This window comes from Patiria miniata, unplaced genomic scaffold (genome assembly GCF_015706575.1).
Source record: "Patiria miniata isolate m_02_andy unplaced genomic scaffold, ASM1570657v1 HiC_scaffold_7, whole genome shotgun sequence".
Taxonomy (NCBI): domain Eukaryota; kingdom Metazoa; phylum Echinodermata; class Asteroidea; order Valvatida; family Asterinidae; genus Patiria; species Patiria miniata.
The window spans coordinates 19,482,321-19,501,609 of NW_024037074.1; the positions used below are offsets into that span (position 1 = coordinate 19,482,321).

The 19,289-nt window shown below is 41.4% G+C and overlaps 1 protein-coding gene across 2 annotated transcripts in view; it reads left to right on the forward strand.

Moving 5' to 3' along the window:
• LOC119746305 (cAMP-regulated phosphoprotein 21-like) overlaps nucleotides 1-19,289 on the forward strand; it is a 48,799-nt gene that overhangs the window by 22,528 nt on the left and 6,982 nt on the right. For both annotated transcript variants that reach the window (XM_038223173.1, XM_038223172.1), the window contains exons 4-15: nucleotides 7,357-7,519; nucleotides 8,250-8,901; nucleotides 9,147-9,261; nucleotides 11,276-11,420; nucleotides 12,154-12,294; nucleotides 12,715-12,820; nucleotides 13,418-13,552; nucleotides 13,929-13,975; nucleotides 14,555-14,859; nucleotides 16,215-16,556; nucleotides 16,967-17,391; nucleotides 18,279-18,614. In XM_038223173.1, coding sequence (XP_038079101.1) covers nucleotides 8,275-8,901; nucleotides 9,147-9,261; nucleotides 11,276-11,420; nucleotides 12,154-12,294; nucleotides 12,715-12,820; nucleotides 13,418-13,552; nucleotides 13,929-13,975; nucleotides 14,555-14,859; nucleotides 16,215-16,556; nucleotides 16,967-17,391; nucleotides 18,279-18,614 — 2,724 coding nt within the window. In that variant the 5' untranslated portion in view covers nucleotides 7,357-7,519; nucleotides 8,250-8,274. The remainder of the gene's footprint in view (nucleotides 1-7,356; nucleotides 7,520-8,249; nucleotides 8,902-9,146; nucleotides 9,262-11,275; nucleotides 11,421-12,153; nucleotides 12,295-12,714; nucleotides 12,821-13,417; nucleotides 13,553-13,928; nucleotides 13,976-14,554; nucleotides 14,860-16,214; nucleotides 16,557-16,966; nucleotides 17,392-18,278; nucleotides 18,615-19,289) is intronic.

Consider the following 19,289-nt stretch of genomic DNA (forward strand, 5'->3'; position numbering starts at 1 on the left):
TGGCAAAGTACTCATACTCATACTCGTGGCAAATTACTCGCACTGGTACTCATACTCATGGCAAAGTACTCATACTCATACTCGTGGCAAATTACTCGCACTGGTACTCATACTCATGGAAATGTACTCAACTACAGCACAGTCACAAACTCACTCCCAGGTTACGCTGCCATCATGAAAAGTCTCAAATCAAACAAGTAAGCATTTCCAAGCTAATGTCACATTGTGGACAGGTGTGCACACACGCCACTACTAATACATCATGATTCAATTGGTACATGGAACAAAAACATTGAGTGGGGGAGGGGGGGGGGGGTGTCGCTGTGCAAGGGGGGGGGGTGGTTGGTTAAGAGAAACTTGTCCAAACTGAGCTGAAACAAAAACAGCCAGACCAGCAAATACTTGCTCGGACAGACGCGCATATCGACGCAAATTACATTTTTTTTCCTCCAAGTGTGAAATTCACCCACGCTGTTATGCATGTCTTGTGGTGGCTGGTTTTTTTCCTTTAAAGGGCATGCTGAACCCGTTTGACATTTCCTATCCAGCCTCTTGTTGATCAGTTTTAGGGATTAGGATGCTGTTGACCACAGAAACTGGCGAAAACAACGCCACATTGAAGTTTGTTTTTTTGAGGGAGGATTTTTTTTTTTTTCATGCAGGAGACCCATAGGCTGATGCTTGGGGGTGTTTTTCTAAAAAAGTCACGACTGTCAAAATTCGGCATTAAGTGCTTTTCAGTTGAAAAATAATTGCAAGATACATGTGGATCACTTTTTGGTTTGCTTGTATTGTGGGGAAATGGAGTTTACATGTTTATATGGTATCCTTTATAAATAAAAAAAAGTCTTACTCTTAAGAAAATATCTGCTGTCATATTCCAGAAAAGTGGAATTTACCATTGTTTGTTGAAAAAACTGACTTTTTCAAATACTGCCCCCGATTAACCAAATTTAGTTAGTCACATTTTGTTTGCAATCTGTTACACATCCGTGAATGGGTGCAAGCCAGCTAGTCTGGTTCTCTGACCTGAAATTGCTCCGTTTCGTCTGAAGTAAGGTCAGGGAACCAGACGACAGCAACAGCAATTTTTTCCCTTGGTTTTTCCAGCGTCTATGAACCCAAAACTTTAAACAGGTCAGTGTAACAAATATTTGCTATAAAATACTAAACCCCCAAATCCATCCATTTCTGAAATTACAGCAAAAGCAAATGTTGTATTTGACTTTTAACGAATTTGCCCTCACCCGGTCCTACTCACACTGAAGTAGCATGAGACCTATGCATTATCCCAATGTTTACACAAATCTCCAGCTTGTCACACTTCAGTGCCTGCGTTTGTGCCAAGATTTTCACGTCGTAAAATATTAATTAAGGTCATACGCGCCTGTACATGTGTATCTGATTGGGGTCAGGGCACATTTGTGCATCATACATTGTACATACTGTACCGGTATGCATACATGTCTGACCTGCCTTAATTATCACAAACGGGGGTGTTGGAATCTTTTAAAAGACCAAAGGATTTGCGAAACAGATGTTTGTTTCAAGAGAGCGTCCATGTAGAGGTGATCCAAAATGTCTTCTTATTGATTGGGCGACAAAATGATCTTTTTTTGGATTATGTGAGAATATATGATGATAATTTTTTTCAGGAGTTTATTTCACTTTTTTGTTTGTTTACTGACCATTAGATCCGGTCCAATTTTTGTCTCTTTTTTGTCTCTTTATTTTTTCTAACTTCTCATTTTTCCAACTACTAGGCTTTGCACACTACGGTTTACACTATCAATTGATACCTTTGTCTGAACAAAAATCTTTACCTGTGTTGTTTGTAGTTGAGGCTAGAGTCAAGTAATTTAATCTGTCAATGATATGCCTGTAAAACATCTGTACCTCTTGTTCTTCTCTGAACCAAATGGTCAGTGTCTGAACACATACTTGTCTTTTGTTAGTGATCATACAGTGCCGCTTTGTGAACCCGTATCTGTAAATGTCTCGAGTCGCACCCGAGGAAAGTGTCAGTACACTTTCCTGGCAATAATAACACCCAATTGATCACTGACATTAAGCATGTACACTTGTTTACCCTCTCCCCACAAGGTGCTACATACCCTAAATGCCACTGCACTATCCTTAAAAATACATCCTGAAACGATACAAAGAGTGTCCGTGTCAAATGCTTTGATATTACTGAGTGTGAACGATAACATCGCTGTATCCTCCTTGATGTCATCACCACACCCCCCCTCCCCATCCCTAAAAATAACAACAAAGTCCTCATAGCCAGAATTGATGTGTTGTCCTTTTAAATATAGAGCACCGCTTAAGACCTGCCGATCGTAATAAAATAAAAGAACAGAAACGAGAACTGCAAAAAAAAAAAAAAAAAAAAAAGGGCTCTGACGGCTACACGTTTGCAAGGAGCGAACTCGGCTGCGGAAAGTTCAGGGGTCGTCCGTGCCGAGAAACATCGGTATTCTGACGTCGTACGAGTCTGGTTTGACGTAACTGGCCTGACAAATTCACGTAGGGCGACGGAGGATAATTGAGCCTGTGCGGTCGTTGAGCGTCCGTTGTGCAGGGCCCTGTGCAATCATACAGGCCGAGGCAGTTATTAAATGACGTTTGTTGGCAACTGTTTGCTGGGACGTAATGGCTGTGTTTGTGTGGTATGATGATGCTGTGGTGATTACTATTCCAAAAGGACGTTGGATTGCCGTTTCTGTGAAAGTCGCATAAATTGTAGAGAGAATGAAACGAGTTGTTGTGGTATTGAATTACCGGCATTTTCCAGGATATTGCAGTAAATAAAAGTCAAGATATTTATTTATTTAATAAACATTCTTTCATGAAACAATGTAGACTAAAGTCAGGGACAATTGTTTATTTTTTTTCCAGCGGTTCTAATTTAGTTTGGTTTGATGGAATGAGTACACATTTGGTAAGGGATGCCGTTAATTCTTGTCGTTTTTGCTCTGAACATTCCAGCAAAACTGCCAATTTGTTTTCTTTTTATACTCACAACAGACCAACTGAAATTTTGTAATAGTCATGTACCGGAAACGTGTTGTTTATTTTTAATTAACATCCAGACTGTGCGTTTGTCTCGAAGCCTTGTTTTTTGTGTACGCTTGAACTCTTCACTGTGGACGTCCTTGCTAGAATCCTGCTTTGTCCCTTGTTTGAAGCAAAATGTGAACAGATTCATTCTTGCTCTTATAACCCTCCCTCTCTGGCTGGCAAATTTAAAAAGGCCAGCCCAGCAGTTAAAATAAATCAGGTGACTGTTTTTAACAGATTGAGTGCTCCCTGCCTTCATAAAGCTGGATTGACTGGCTGTGATTGTTATGAAACCTGATGTACATGTAGCTATGCTTTGACTGTAGGTGATTGATAAGCCAGCTGTGCCTACCAGTCAACCTGCTTTTGTCTATTGATGGAATTTGACTGTCACAGGCACTACAAGAAATATGATCTGACTGTTGGTGACTAGCCTGTGTGAAAGGCATGGCAGGGGAACAGGATTGAAATTTTGACTGTCTGTGATTGATCAAACAAAAGGAGGGTTAAGTACACGTTTCTATCCTTGTAGCCAACTCCTTGAGTGACCTTTGACCTCTTCAAGCGCTGCACTTTATATTATGTTTTAAGTCTTAAATTTAGTGACTTTTGAGCTCATACATACATGTTGTACATGTATCTTTACTTGTGTAAAAAATTACATTTCTCAGTATGCCATGTAGACAGGCAAAGCCCTTACATACATTGTACCTATTCCAACTGGATAGAAACGAACATTTTGCTTTGTCCCCAGAGAGGTTGAATACGATACGCGCACTGCTGTTCGAGTCACGCACTTCTGCGAAAAAGGAGAGTATCCGCAGTGTTGCCTCTCGCAAAAGGAGGATTACGACACTACGGCGGGCATTTGCACATTGTCGGAAATTGCAGATCCGTTACGGATGCTGTGGGCTTAGGTAACACGCTGTGGAGCGACATTAAACACAAGGCAGGACTTGGCAACTTTGCGGGGGGATTTTGTATTTCCCTTCTTTTTTTCCCCCCTCCTTTTTTGTGTGTGGCCGTTCTGCTACTTGCGTATATAAGGGATCCCTGTGCTGAAGGCATTAGCAAAGAAGGAGTGGGTTTCTTGTCCACTTTGTCTAATCCTGGTTGCCATAGCGACCACTGGAAAGGATGTTGAAATCATTGGGTGGATGTCTGGGTAAATTTATGTTTAAGGATGAGTGTGTCTGTATTCAGTTGTAATGAAGTAAGGCATTGTGAAAATACAGTCGTCAAATAGACAGTGAACTTATTCTAGAAAGAGAAGTTCACACTATGCCTAACATCAAAATTTTACTCATTTTATTTTATCAATTTTTTTTCCATGGAAAAGCGAGACATTCGGGGAGATGACATAAAAAATTGAGCCAAAATGCAATCTCGACAAAACATCTGAATAACGGACAATTACATGTAATTGACCGGGAGTGACTCTGATATTAGAATCCAACAAATGATTTCTTCCCTAGTTTATTAATACCAGCTTCTAAGCGGATTTGGATTTTAATTCCCCAGGCCTCTCTTCCCAGCCCTTTGTTGTTTGTCCTCCTGGCAAAACTGGAGAAGGAAAAAAAATGTAACCAGTTTAACTTTGGCATTTAGCAGTGGTGGCGCAGAGAAGAAAATCCCGTGTTGTCAATGGTTTTGTTTGACGTCATCATGAACAAGCTCTGGTTTCGGTCCAGAGACTCGTGTATGGATTTTATAGTGACCTCATTCTGCTTGTGGCATTAAAGGCCATGGGTGGACGGCGACTGGATTCCGCTTTCACAAACCACCCCCCCCCCCTTTTTTCTCTCCCCTTTTTGCTTGTTCATGGTTGCCAGGTTGACATTTTAATTTCATTATTCCTCGTTATCGGGCGGGAAGTCGAAGGGTTCCTTTTGTTGTCATTACGGACTCGGAAATAATTGGCCCCGACGCAAACCGCTCACCGGCTACATTTGGGACCCCTGGCAGGCTGCCGTGTTTCAGAAAAGACTTGACTGGCCTTAAAATGGCAAATGTTAAATTCAATTGACACAGGACGTTTTGACATTTAAGAGGGATTTGGAGCTGACGTCTATTTTACGCACGCATACATGTACCTGTATTGATTTCTCTTATTTAGGTTGTCAAAAATAACTGTTTATTGTAAGTGCTATATGATATCTTGAGCTTGCGGAAGAGTGTCAGTGAGTCGTTTATTATTTAAGAAGCTACTTCTGATTTAAGAGGTTGCCTGCACTACTAGGAATATTTAAAATTGGTTAAGGCTCTAAAACAACAATTCCTGGAAATTCTTGGAAAAATAAAACAAAACACCCCCTCCAAAAAAAACCCCCTAAAACCAAAACAAAACAAAACTAAAAGCAAAATTAAAAGTGTGAGCAAAGACAGAATATCAAAATTTTTCTAAATTGATTTAAGTTCGAAAAAATGTAGTAATAAAATAAAACATTATAAAATACAAGTCAAGTTTTAATACAAGTCAGTTGCAATTGTCTACATAAATTGGGAGTAAAATGTTGAAGATATATTTTCTTTACATTTTATTGAGCTATTTAATAAAATCAGTTTTAAATGTGACCTGCCATATCAGAATGAGGAATAACCCCCACCTTCGACTTTTCAAGTTATATACAATGTACATCAGTTAAAGCACTAACATTAGCTTCCCGATGATACCAAATTTATCTAAATTTTCTGTAGCTTAATTTATTACAAAGATACACTGCAGGAACTTCAATAGTGCCCCGCCGAACTTCGCCAACCTCATTTTGAGAAAAATGGCTTTGAAAAAAAAGAAAAAAGACATGCATTGCATTGCACTGCCAACAGCAGTGAAAAAGTTCTTCAGTTTTCTACTTCTGGGGTTTTTCCCCTAACAGAAATGCATATTGTGAATCTTGGATACCTTGACTACTCAACAAAAAAAAAGAATCAAAATTTATTTTGACATGATTTTTCTAGTAAATCCAACTTCAGGCGTCAATTACTCAAAACAAAGTTTGAGGGACATTCCTCATTTTGCCACAGTAGGTTACAAATATCATAAGTACTGTGCTTTTGTTGAAAGAAAATCATTATACATGTATACCGGTATACAGGTACATCTTTCCACCTATGTAGGCTATAAAAAAATACAAACAAAAACATAAATAGCAAATAGTATGCTTCAGTGCCAAAATCCTAAATGAAAAGCTGCCCTTTTCATGTGTTAAATATTCACACGACATCAATTAGGCCTATTACTTGATAGAACATTTCATTATGATCAATTTAATTGGAAAGTAAATTGTCTCCATTGTACAATTTGTTTTCCTTCAGTGTAATTGACAGCGATTATATATTTACATACAATGCACATGAATGCCCACCAGTTCCTAGATAAACTACAAATCATATCGCTTTAGAATTCCGTGGTTTTTAATTGTGAAACCGAGTAGGCCGCAAGTAGTTCATTCACACTAGTATGTCACCATACGATAGCCTCTTCGGCCGGTGAATCATAATTGGGCACATTCAGACATGCACAGACATGGCCACATTATTGAGCCCCGTGTCTTTGCTTACGCTGTACCCCCGCGCCGTTTTACCACTGCACATTATGTTCCTGCGATCTGAGTCTGAAGTGAATTATGCTAAGTCTATGTCAAGTATGTGCAGTCATGGACATGGACATTACTGCATCTAGTTCCCCCCAGGCCCGTCCAAAAAAAAAAAAAAAATTCCTAATGATAAATTCCCATGGTACTCCAAATGATGTACCATTCACAGTATTCTTATTAGAACAAGAACACGAATTTGGCCTGTAGATTGAGCGATTATAAATTGACAAAGACAAGAAATCTGCATTGTGCCTTCGCTAATGAACTACTGGTCTTGTTTTGATAGAATACTACATTGTAGAACTCATTTTTGCTTTAATATTCTCATGACTTTTAAAAAAAATTAATTATTCTGTCTACAATTTTGTTATGAATTGCGTCGTACTTTAATTATTGTATGAATGACATGACAGGCAATATATCACAAACACACACATATCAACATAGGCCGGCTGACCAGCGACATGCATTATAGCCGTGTGCGCGGTGTGCAGAAAATAAATATGTTAAGCAATTTATGAATTCCTGTGGTTTTTGTGCGGCACAGTAGGGTATCGTGGTCGAGAACGGTTGCATGAAGTACGTGTAGCAGCACCAGATGAAGAGACCGATAATTTGTAATTGTGTGGTGAAAAGGGGCATAGAATTTGTTGATAATTTTACTTACAGTTGATTATTTTACTGGTTTTTTTTCTAGAGTATTGTGCAATGGTTCCATGGACGGAGTAAAGCCAAAGGGAGGCAACAAGCTAACTGCATGTACCTGGTACATCGCCCAAAAGTGCCAGCCATCGTCTGCTGCCTGTCAACAGAAGACCAAAAAACGGAGTTCGCTAACAGTCTACAACATTTTTTTAAAGGTATAGTGGCAAATTATATTGATGGCATTATATTTAAGTCGGTGGTACAAATGAAGGTCTTTTTCTGTATTTTTTCCTATATTTGTGGATTTTATTAAAGCCTAAAATGAGAATTTTTCAATACTTTATTTTGTTCTTTTTTGGGGGATCAATGCTTAAATGAAGGAATTGCTATACGCAGCTCTAATATTTTGAGGCAATGTATTTATAGATGGACCCTGTGTTGCGCTGGGGCTCTGCCAAATATTTTTCACACATTGTTTTTAATTTTCTGTCAATCTGAACCTTGAGCATTTTTTGCCTTGAAGATTCCTGAATCCAAGATTGTGCAGTAACCCACTGGAATATTCTTTGTACCTTAACAAGCTTGGAACATCAAACCACACAAATTAACCCTCACCCCTCCTTTTGCTAGGATGCATCTTCAGTCCTTCAACATCCTCCAGCTGAATTCAATACAGCCTCAATCCTCCAAAATCATCAATTTGTGAATTTATGATATGGAGGGGTGACCGCTGCTTAAAATCCTTCAAAATTCTCCAACACAATTTTAAGACGTCTACATGGGGATTAATGCCTCTGGAAAGTTGAAGTACAAATAATGTGCTAGTGGATTCCTCCGCATTGGTGGATTTTGGTGGATTCAGGATTCTGAGCAAAAGCGTTTAAACCGATTAATATGTAGCTCTTTTGAAAAAATATATTTGGCTACTTATTTTTGATGGTGCAGGGAATGTAATGCCTAACTGATCATCATGTCGGCCGTTGACAAGACCAGCGGCTTAGAGAGGAAGGTGACGGCCAAACCCAAGCTACCAGACTCCAAGGGAGAAATGGAAAGCAAAGAGGCAAAAGCAGACCCCAAGTCCGACGGCAAAACGGAACTCCCCAAACCGGAGATCAAGATAGAGTGCGTCAAACCGGAGTTCAAACGGCAGGATAGTAACGGGACTCGCAAGGTACCCACCCTCAAGAAAGACTCGTCCTTTGAGTCCAAGAAGGACAGCGGAGCCAAGGATGGCAAAGTTGGCGATGCGAAGAGAACTGACGGCAAGAAAGAACGGCCGGATTCTCTGAAAAGGGACCCTAAGCTGGACTCGCCGAAAGGCAGGACGGAGTCCATCAAGAAACATGACTGTAGTAAAAACGTCGGGAAGAAGGTCCCCGTTGGTGGGCGGGGTAGAGGGACGGAGAGGGAGGGGCAAGGGGAAGGGATTCCTCGGTTGCAGAGGCAAGCGAGTCAGGAGGAGACGGAGGCAGCACCGGTTCGTCGGAGGTCAAATCCGAGGTCAAAGTTGAGCCGCAGTCAACCGGTGTCGGATGATTCGTCGCCGCCACACACTCCTGATCTACCACTCACAGAACAGGCCTTTATGAAACTTGTATGTATCATCCTTAGATGCCATTTCAAATTGACAAAAACATCAACTTTTCATTTTCAATGTGCATGTAAGTCTGAAACACTTAAGAAAGAAATTTATGAACTCAATGATTTTTGAAGCCTGAATTAATTGTGTGTCTTTAATTTTTCTTTATCTGATTTCTCTCAAATTAAAAGTTTTCATCGACAAGCTATTTTAACTGTTCAAAAAATGATATTCCTTTTTATTGTCTTGGTCTTGTGCAGCCACGTGTGGACCATTTCTCCAGACTGCCTCATCAACTCAGCGGTGACATACCGCCCAACAAAATCTGTAAGCAACACAGCTATGAAGCTAGGAGTGAACCGGCTCTGTCTAGAGGTAAGTTCGTTGACCTTAAGGTAAGGTCAGTGACCCCTGAAAAGCCCAAGCCGACAAGACGTTGAACAGCATGTACCTTCAAACTCATCTTCTAGCTATGCTTCCCAGATTGGAATGCCAAAATGATAGAAATAGACAAATAGTTGGCTTGCCTTGTTGAGCTGGACCTGGAAGTCCCAGTTAAAGACACTATCCCTTCAGCACTTGTATTGAATTGTAGGACGGGTTGAAGGACGGGTTGCAACCCCCCTCTAGATCTGCTACTACCTCCATAAATCAAATAAAACCACAGAGTGCTGGAGGCGATCTGATGAGTAAAAGGCAGGGCAGTTTTGGGCGGTGTGAGAGTTAAATATACTGAGTAGCTCAGCTGGTCATCCAGTTACTAAGTCAGTCCGTGACTCACACAGTCAGAGTACAATTACATGTAAGCTGGCACTTACCACCCAGCCTATCCGCTACTTGACTGATAGCCAAGTCAACTTACTGAATGTTTCGCTAACCGTTGATCACCTGAATCTGGTAGTAAGCACCCTTGAACTCAAGTACTGATCAGTTTCCTTTTTGGCCCAGCGTTTATCATGAGGTGTATTGTACAAGTTTTACATATAATCCAGTACTTTTGAGAGAAGTACTTGACAAACGAATTAAACACACTTCAGATTGTATTTATATTACACATGTGTATGTCAATTTTTTTTTTGACATTGCACTTTGTGTTAAACTTTTCCTGTCTGATGGTACATATCTTTTAAATCAAACACTCTACTAGATATTAAATGTAGAGTAGATCCATTTGCCATTCGTGCATTTGTTTTGTTTGAAGCAACAAAAGTGCTTAAAATCTAAAGACGGGTGCTTAACAACTAAACCTGATGAAGTTTTAGCTCTGTGAATGCTGTATATTCTGAGAAAACTACATGTATGTTTTAGGATCTCGATTTCAATTCAAAAGTTGCCCAGTCATATTTTGAATTGCGCCCGAAATCAGCATCCGGAAGACGTTCTCATTCAGTTGATTACAGCTACACGATGTCACACACTGAATTGACGAATAATAGCAACCGTGCGTGCATCCATTCACGGATTAGACCAATTACAAACCAACTACTAACGGGAATTTCCAAAAATGCGTCACTCGCCTCATCTTTGGAAATGTCCTTCTTTTATTGTTTTCTTCAAAATGACAGCATGCCAGAAGGAATGATTTCACAGGGAGTTTAGTGCCATTACTATCTTTAAACCAAGTAAACTTTTTAACAATAATTTGGTCAGTTACTTTTTGGATAGCTGCTAATGATCTATTCTACCTTTAATGTCATGTAGGAACATTGGAAATAGACCAATTGATTCAGTGAGAAAAAGTTTTCTGAAAGTATTGATATGTGTGGCACCAAGTACTCTGAAATTGTTCCGTATGAAGCTGTATCGTTTGGAAGAAAGCAGTCATTAAAGTGGTTTAAAGGGAATATACATCATTTGCTTTTGCTGTAATTTTCAGAAATGGATGGAATTGGGGGGTTGGAAATATAAAGCAAATATAGTTGCACTGACTTTTTGGAGGTTTTGGGTTCGAAAATGCTATAAAAACCAAGAAAAACGATCATTTTCCTGTAGTCTGGTTCCCTGACTCCATATAAGAAGAAACAGAGCAGTTTACATACATTGGGGAATTGTAAGGTCAGGGAACCAGTCTAGCTGGCTCGTACCCGTTCATAGGTTTGTAATCGATTGCAAACAAGTGCAATGGTCAATTGGGGCCAGTATTTGAAAAAAAGCCAGTTGTTTCCAACGCTGATCGGCCGATCAGCGTTGGAAATTGATACAAAAATACCACTTTTCTTGAAAATGACAGTATACCAGGTGCCATAATTTTACAGGATGCTTCAGGCTGTCATTTACCAACATCCTATTAAGGTATTTCGCAAAAACTTGGTAGTTTTTTTTTTCGATGTTTGCAAATGTTGTATATTCCCTTTAAAAACGTTTTTGGTTGTTTTCTTTTATCTCACAGAACCGAGCCAAGAGAAGGAATTGTACATAGACTCCAGTGGTGTAGACCTACACCAGTTCATTGTAGACACGCTGCAGAAACCCAACGATAGAACAATGCTGCTTAAACTTGAACAAGAATTGTGCAAATTTATCCAAAACCAAAAGTAAGTCATGCAAACTGTAAGGATGTGAATTTTCACAGGATTCTGATTTCTGCCTGTGTTGGACCTAATGAAAATAGAACTTTGCTGTAGTGAACACAGTGGGGTCCACAAAATGATCTAGCTGTATGGGTTCTGAGCACAAGTACCCCCTCAACGGTAGGAATGGGAGAGTTTTGGGGAGACCATTTGGAGACCCTTAGTGGGCACGTGTGGTCTAGCGGTAGAGCACAGGATTCATGATCGTGAGGTTGTGGGTTTGAGCCCCGCCATGGCCATGCGTGTTGTGCCCTTGAGTAAGGCGCTTTACCTCAATTACTCCTCTCAACCCAGGTGTTAAATGGGTACCGGCATTATTCAATGCTGGGAAGGTAACAGACTCACTGTGGAGGAGGTGTGGCGATCCCCCCACAGCAGCATTTCATGGACTCGAGTCTGGCCCAATCATTTCGAAAGAGAGATGGGCACTCTATTCTGTTTGCGAGTTAGCTAGCCCCTTAGACAACCCTATGGAATTTTGTACGTTAAGCCCAGATTTTTTGCCCGTTCCACGTCCATTTGCATATCATGTAATTGACAGTATTTCACAAGCTGCGTTGACCCGATTCTACCACGATAAGTCAACGGCAGAGAAGCTTGCATGAAAATGTTCTAGCCATAATCTTCGGTAGCAATCAGGAGGTTGACAAATTTAGTTATTACATGTTTTTAATTTTTTTGTGGTAATTTTCCGCAGAGAACATGTACGTAAGTTTCCCCCCATGACTTCCTACCATCGTATGATCGTCCATCGAGTCGCTGCGTATTTCGGGCTGGAGCATAACGTGGACCAGGCTGGGAAGTCGGTCATCGTCAACAAGACTCCAAACACCAGAATGTAAGCTCAGTCAGACGACTTAAAAACAGCAGCACACTAGGGGGCTACATTGGTGATACATGGGTGGAACTCTTGACATACATCAAGTTGACGTTTCGGCTCAAATGACACCTGCTGATATTGCTAATGGATAATTGCACATTGTTTTAATTTTTGTCTAATTAAGGCAGTCCATTCCGTAGTCAAAGAGTTCAATTGACTCAAACCAATGATCAATTTTTCAGGGCAGAAATACTGAGATACCGCTTACAAATCAAGATTTATTACCAGTCGAACTCTTGCACTCGCCCAGCCCTAAAAAAAAAAAACGGTTGCAATAAGTTTTACTTAAAAAGTCATACAACTGACCAGTTTATGTCTTTGTCCATTGATGTTGACGATTGCAGTAAAAAGTTGTGTTTTTATAATGCAATCTCTCAGACCAGAGCAGAAATTCCGAGAGCACATTAAGGATGAGCCTCAGGACGCTCAGGCCAAGCGGATCTTGAAACGGGACACAGCAAGCTTTGATGACAAAGATGACGAGGTATTCAAGAGAGTGTAGTGTGTCTGTACGCCTTGTACTGTAGATATTCATATAAGCTGAAACTTATTGCTTTTAGAAGGCCGTTTGCATGTGTGAAAAACGGTGCCATAATCATTAACACAAGTAGTGTGACTGTTTTGAAATGATCGTTCTAAAACTTTGCACTGAAAATCTTAAGCTTTGTATTAATTTTGTGGTCCGAAATTGTTAATGGGTAGTGTCAATTACTGAAAACTGTTAATTTAACAAAATGTCAAAAAAATTCAACATTGGAAGCTGAGTAATCTTTTTAAACATCTTCATATTTTTGCATGTATCACTTTCCAGAGTAAATAAAAAATTGAGTACTCAACTAGTTGAGCTGGATCTGAAAGACTCGGTTTAGGACGTTATTTATACTCAGTGACTCGGTCAGTCACTCAGTCAGTGACTCGGGGAGTCAGTCAGTGACTCATTCACTCAATCATTCAGTCAGTTACTCACTCACTCAGTCAGTGACTCAGTCCGTCAGTGACTCAGAGGACGAAACGCTGGCTCTGTGGCCCTCTGAAGTTCATGCACGTATCAAATGGGATCGTCTTGATTATTCCTTTTTAGGACAAAGGTATTTATGAGAAACTTGAAGGCGGTGTCATCGTGCTAGCTCAGCTCAAAGATGACAAGAAGAGTAAATCCTACGAGGAACGGGAAGAGGAATACGAGCGAGCCAGAGCCAGGATCTTCAACCAAGACGTAAGCTTTGTCACCGCAACTTCAGCTTGTTGTCTTGTACCAACCTTGATTAGAATTTGCTTACCTACAGTCTCTGTTTGCGTGATTTGGAGTCAATTTTTGGATTGGTCAAAAGGGAAGTTATCAAATCAACTACATGTAGGAGAGGAAATGTACGCTACAGTTTGTTTGTATCCAGTTGATGTTTGTTTGATTGTTGGAAATAAAAAAATTGTTTTATTCCTGAGCGATCCCTGACTGTCATTTCCCGGGTTTGAAGTATAAATATTGCTACCAAACTACCAAAAACAAAAAATCTCTCTGGTAACAAAAAAACCCAGACCATTTGTTTGCAATATTTTATTTATTAATTGTGACTTTTTGTTCTTTTGTTCAGTCGGGTTCATCTCAAGAGGGTACTATCATGATAGAATCTCCGGTCAGGTAAGATTTCTCAATGTTTTCCTTTTTTTGTGGGGGTGTCAAAGATTACATATTGTTTCAGCGAAGAAAGAAAGCCACATAACTACATGTAAATATGACCATGTACAAAATGGCATTTCTTAACGATTTCCCGTTAAGTGAAGAAATAAAACATCGTAACTAAACATGACCATGTATAAATTGGCAACAATTTCCCATTCAAACTGCCATTAGCTCACTGTTATTTTAATACCTGCTATTTTAATACAAGACTTTGCCTGTCACATCTTTTAATGTGTACTCCATATTCTTTACTGTCCAATTTCTTGAGAGTATAAGAATTGAAACCCATGACCCTGTAAAATGGGGAGATATAAATGTAATATTGGGTTTTTGCCCTCCACCAGTGTTTTTCTTTACAAGCACTGTATAACTCAGGCTGTCCGAAAGCTTCTAAGAAAAATCTTTACAGACTGCTTGGGTGGGACTCGAACCCATAACATCCTGCTTTCCCTTTAGGAGGCTACTTAACCATGGCCTCCTGCTTGGGCAAAGCCCAATATTAACACTTTGAATTCCACTTTACTTCAACAATCGTAGAGAGTCCACCTTCAACCCTTTGCTTGGCCGACCCATGCGGACCGGTCCCCTGGCCCCCAGCAGTCGTCAGAACAGCGGCACCTCAGACGATTCCACCTACCACTGGAAGCAGGACCGTCCCTGGAGCAGCGTGGATTCCTCCAGCGGGTCTGAGCGGCCGTCGATCCCCGCCGTCACCAAGGCTAGCAGCTTCGCCGGTAGCGGTCTGAGCACCAAGATCCTGATGCGTAACGACAGCAGCGGGAGTAGTCGCAGCAGCGGGAGTCTTGGTAGCCGAGGTAGCCTCGGCAAGCTGCCAAGAGTAGGTAAGCTGAGAGATAACCAGGGTATTAAGTTGTTTTTTTTAAATTGCAAGGTCATCAAGGGCTGAATACGTTCTTCAAAACGTAACCATTTGCCAAGTTGTTTTGAGTCGTCTAAAAGAGGTTACATTTGTGTTAGCAAATCCTGGTGCTGTAACCTCACAATTTAGGATACAAAGAGACCCGAGTCTAAAGTTATATAGATTTACATTTTACTACAATTCAAAAATTACATTTGCACCATCTTTGATTATCAAAATTGAAGTCGCTAAATAAACATGACATTTCTACTGTTTGTTCTGAGAAAAAGTTGTTGCAGTGCCCTCATTGTCACTGTTTTTATGCTAAGCAGGTATTAAAATGTACTTACAAATGTAGCTATATTTTCTGCATAGCCAGCTCCACGAAAAGGCCTAGACATGTACCACAGATTTAACATGCTGAATTCTGGTATGTAAAAGAAGCGATAAGGCTGAATCATAATCGGCGCGAAAGGGAATGCAAACGCGAATTTATGACGTTACGGCAAGTACCCTTCCTCCGAATTCGCAAAGGTTGAACAAATTTCGGCTCCGGCGACTTTCGCAGCGAATATTTCATAACATCAAATTTGACTCACCTTTGCATTCGCACAAAGCATGAACTGGCCTTTAGAGTCGCCTGTTGGCAACAAGCCAAGAGTTTCTTAGAAGACTCCAATCCTACAAAATCCCCGCTGAATCACTCGACAGTGAAAGATTGCCCTAGGAGAGGAGACTGGGAAGGAAGTTCTAGTTTTAGCGGGGAATAGTCCAATTATCCGAGAGGAAACTCACAACATCACATCGAGACCAAGATTAACTAAATCTATGTACCCTCTGGAGGGTCCGAACACGGGCGCTGAAAGTCAAAGGTGGACGAAAGTACAGCTGTACCCGGCTGGGAATTTGGAAGGCTTTTTTTGTTAATCTTGCTTCCTTGCCTACATGCATGTACGTGTTTGTCTTTTTTACCTGGAGTGTTGGATTACCCAGTTGGGAATGTGAGAATTCAGTTTACTGTTGCTTCCGCATTCTAGTTGTAGATGTATTTCCTTGTTGGAATTTCTCCCTTTTACTGCTACAAAGGAGGTGGAAAGTCAAAGTTATTTGGCAAAGCTGTTTTAAATGTATTTAAGTCATAAAAATCCTCAGAAAAATTAATTTCACGGACCCTTTAGCATTACTGGGAACAGGTAACCAGGCAAAACTTCATGTTTTATCTATTGCAGATTCTTAGTTGATTCGCTCTGTGCGTAATTGTATCTGTAGGTTTTGCTGTGTATTTTGTAGATTAAAAAATCAGTTCTTTTTCTTTTGGTTTTTATTCCACCCACACAGATTCCTCAGATCGAGGTTCTGGTAGTCCCAACGTCCGTCCATCCCCTACGTTCCAGTACCACCCCTCGTTAGGCACCATCAGCCAAGTTCAGCAGCACCTCCCCTCCTACTCCACCGCCCCCTACTCCACCACCCCCTCCGTCTCCAACCCCCAGTCCTACCAATGTACCCAGGTCACCTGGGCCGGCAGTATGCCTGGCAGTCAGGGGGTGCCACTCTTAGTCCAGTCCGGGTCGCCTCAGGGGACGCCCCAGCCGGGGACCATCAACCAGCCGGTCCTGTTTGCTGCACCCAACATTGAGTCTGTGCCTCCGGGAAGCGTGCTCATCAATCCACAAACAGGTTACCTTTCCCCCTTTGGTTACTTGGAATCATGATTCTTCCTTCTCAGTACTTCTGCGAGACCCTTGCCACACTTTAGAAGTTTTGTTTCTTGTTATTATAGAAATGAGATATGAGGGAGACGTTTGTGGATACCCCAAGTGAAGTGACTGCCGCAATAAAGACAGGTGGTTTTGAGGAGAACCTGAGGTGTTTGCTCTCAGCTTCATCTGAGAACCACTGCACTTTATTGAGACTGACACATCACTTGGCGTACCTGCAGGGCTTCTCTTTCATCGTCATGGAATTGTTATCATGTAACATTCAAAATACTTGCCTTGCTGTAAAAAGATAATAGTGTGAAGAAAAATATCTTCATTGTTGAGTATGGTTCATCTGGAATAACACTCTTCGTTTCTGTCTTTTGTCAGGCACGCCGTTTTTAAACCCAGACGGAACGCCGATGGTGTACCAGCCACAAAACGTCAACCAGCAACAAGTCATGTCAACCCAGCAACAGCAGCAACAGCAACAACAGCAGCAGCACATGCCAATCACTAGCCTACCCAACCAGCCAAGCCACACCTTCCCAACCCAACAGCAGATGATGTCGCAGCAACATGCCATGCAGCAGCAGCAACAGCAGCAGCAACAACAACAACAACAGCAGCCACAACCAATGGTCTCGTCCCAGCACTTGCAACATCAACAAATGGCCGGCCAGTTTCAGGCCGTTGGCGGTCATGTTGGATCTCCGGGTACCCTCTCCCAACCTTGTGGAATGCAGCAGCAGCAGCAACTGCAGCAACAGCAGCAGCAACAGCAGCACGGGATGGTACACCATCAACACTCAGGGGTATGCAACCTAGTTGTGGTGACGTCTTGTTTGTAAGCGTTTCTGATGTCCTACTGTTTTATTTCAGATTTTTTCATGGACAGTCTCTCTCTGTGCAGCAAAACAAAACAAAATTAATTGTTGAATTCCTGTCCTCGTCATTTGCGACAAACACTGTTAAACTTTGTCTGTCTCATGAAGCTTATCAGTAATTTTTATTAGTTGTTTATCAGTTAAGACTTCTTTAATTGTTGGTCTTTTAACTTGTAATAACCCTAACCCTACCAGGCGCAACACAGTGCATCAGGTGGAAAAGTCTGGTGCCCTTTGATGCATTCAGCTACCAACACCAGTGCATAAACAGCCACTTCTGAGACAATGAGAGCTAGTCCCATAGAACAATGCCACAGTTGTATCCTGCTGCATTCGGGGACCACAGACTCTGAGGCAAATTGGCATTGAGACTTTTGACCTCATAGATCTTGCTGCACTGGGCAGGCTTGTCATTTAGACAAGTGTTGCATGTTGCTGCGTTTGGCAGGGTTTCTAGCCTAAGGAGGATTAGGGTTAAAGAAGTCTTTTTACATAACCAAGCAAATCTATTTTACTGAAAAGAGAATCACGCTAGGGTCACCAGTTGCGATCACAGAACTAGTTTGTGCAAACTGTCCAATTTTTCACAAAATACGTATATTTTCTGGGAAAATGCACTCCTTAAACTCTTTCAAAAACATGCAAAGACTGGGATAAAAACATTACACTAAGACTTTCATGAATTGTGTCAAATATAGTTATAAAGTGGTGTTTACTGCAATACACATCACTTTCATTTGTTACCAATTTGATGTTTCATGTTATTTCAGAAAAATCTGTTGATCAGGTTGGCATCATTTCACCTCTAAATGCAGGAATATCCAGATATAACTGCACAAATGCAGCAGCTCCACTTCACCAGGCAGCTGTCGGGCGGCGACGGCGGCGACATAGCTCAGCAGCTGCAGCAACAACAACATCAGCAGCAGTTGCAGCATCAGTTACTGCAACAGCAGCAGCAACAGCAGCAGCAGCAGCAACATCAACAGCAGCAGACGCAGCAGTCGGTCCCGGTGGCGCAGCAGTACATGCAGAGTTCCTTTGTGCGACCCGTCAGCCATGTTGGGATGGGTTCCCCCGGGGTTCAGGGAGCGTCTCAACAGCACCAGCCGCAGCCGATGGGGCAGCCGCCCTCGCAGCAACATGCCCAGGTCAGTTTACGAGTCGCCTCTCAGGACTCTTCACATCTTGAAATTGACGTCAGTTAAGTTTATTCCAAAAAATTAGGAATCAAAATTTGCTTGTTATTTACAATGTAAGGAGGGAACAACAGTTAAGGACCCACAAAAATTGGCCATAAGCCACGCCTACCTTTTGGTTTTTGTAGATTTACGACAGTGCTTGAGACCGAGTTTAACGAAGCTACCGTGGTCACCTGACCGAAGGTGGTGACAGACAGGAAGGGTCCTTTTATGTGTCATGAAAAACTTCTGTTAGGCAACCCTAAACCCTAACCATCCCCAATCCTCAAAAATCCTCCAGGCGGATTTGGAGGATTTTGGAGGATTGAGGATGAATGGCAAGTGTCGGTTGATTTTGGAGGATGCATTGTGTTGAGTTTGTAGGCTATACCCTGCATTGTTTATGTGCAGCCATGCGTAATTGAGCCCTGCATTATGCTTGATTTCATACGCACTGCTTCTGAATGTCATCGGCACTGCCTCAACCCATTAACAGTGGTTGTTGGAGGATTTTGAAGGATTGAGACAATGGTCTCCCCTCCACTGAACAAATTCAAGAAATGACGGATGATTTTGGAGGATAGAGGCTGAATCCAGTTTTTATATAATGGCAATTGGAGGTTTTTGCAGGATTGAGGATGGTTT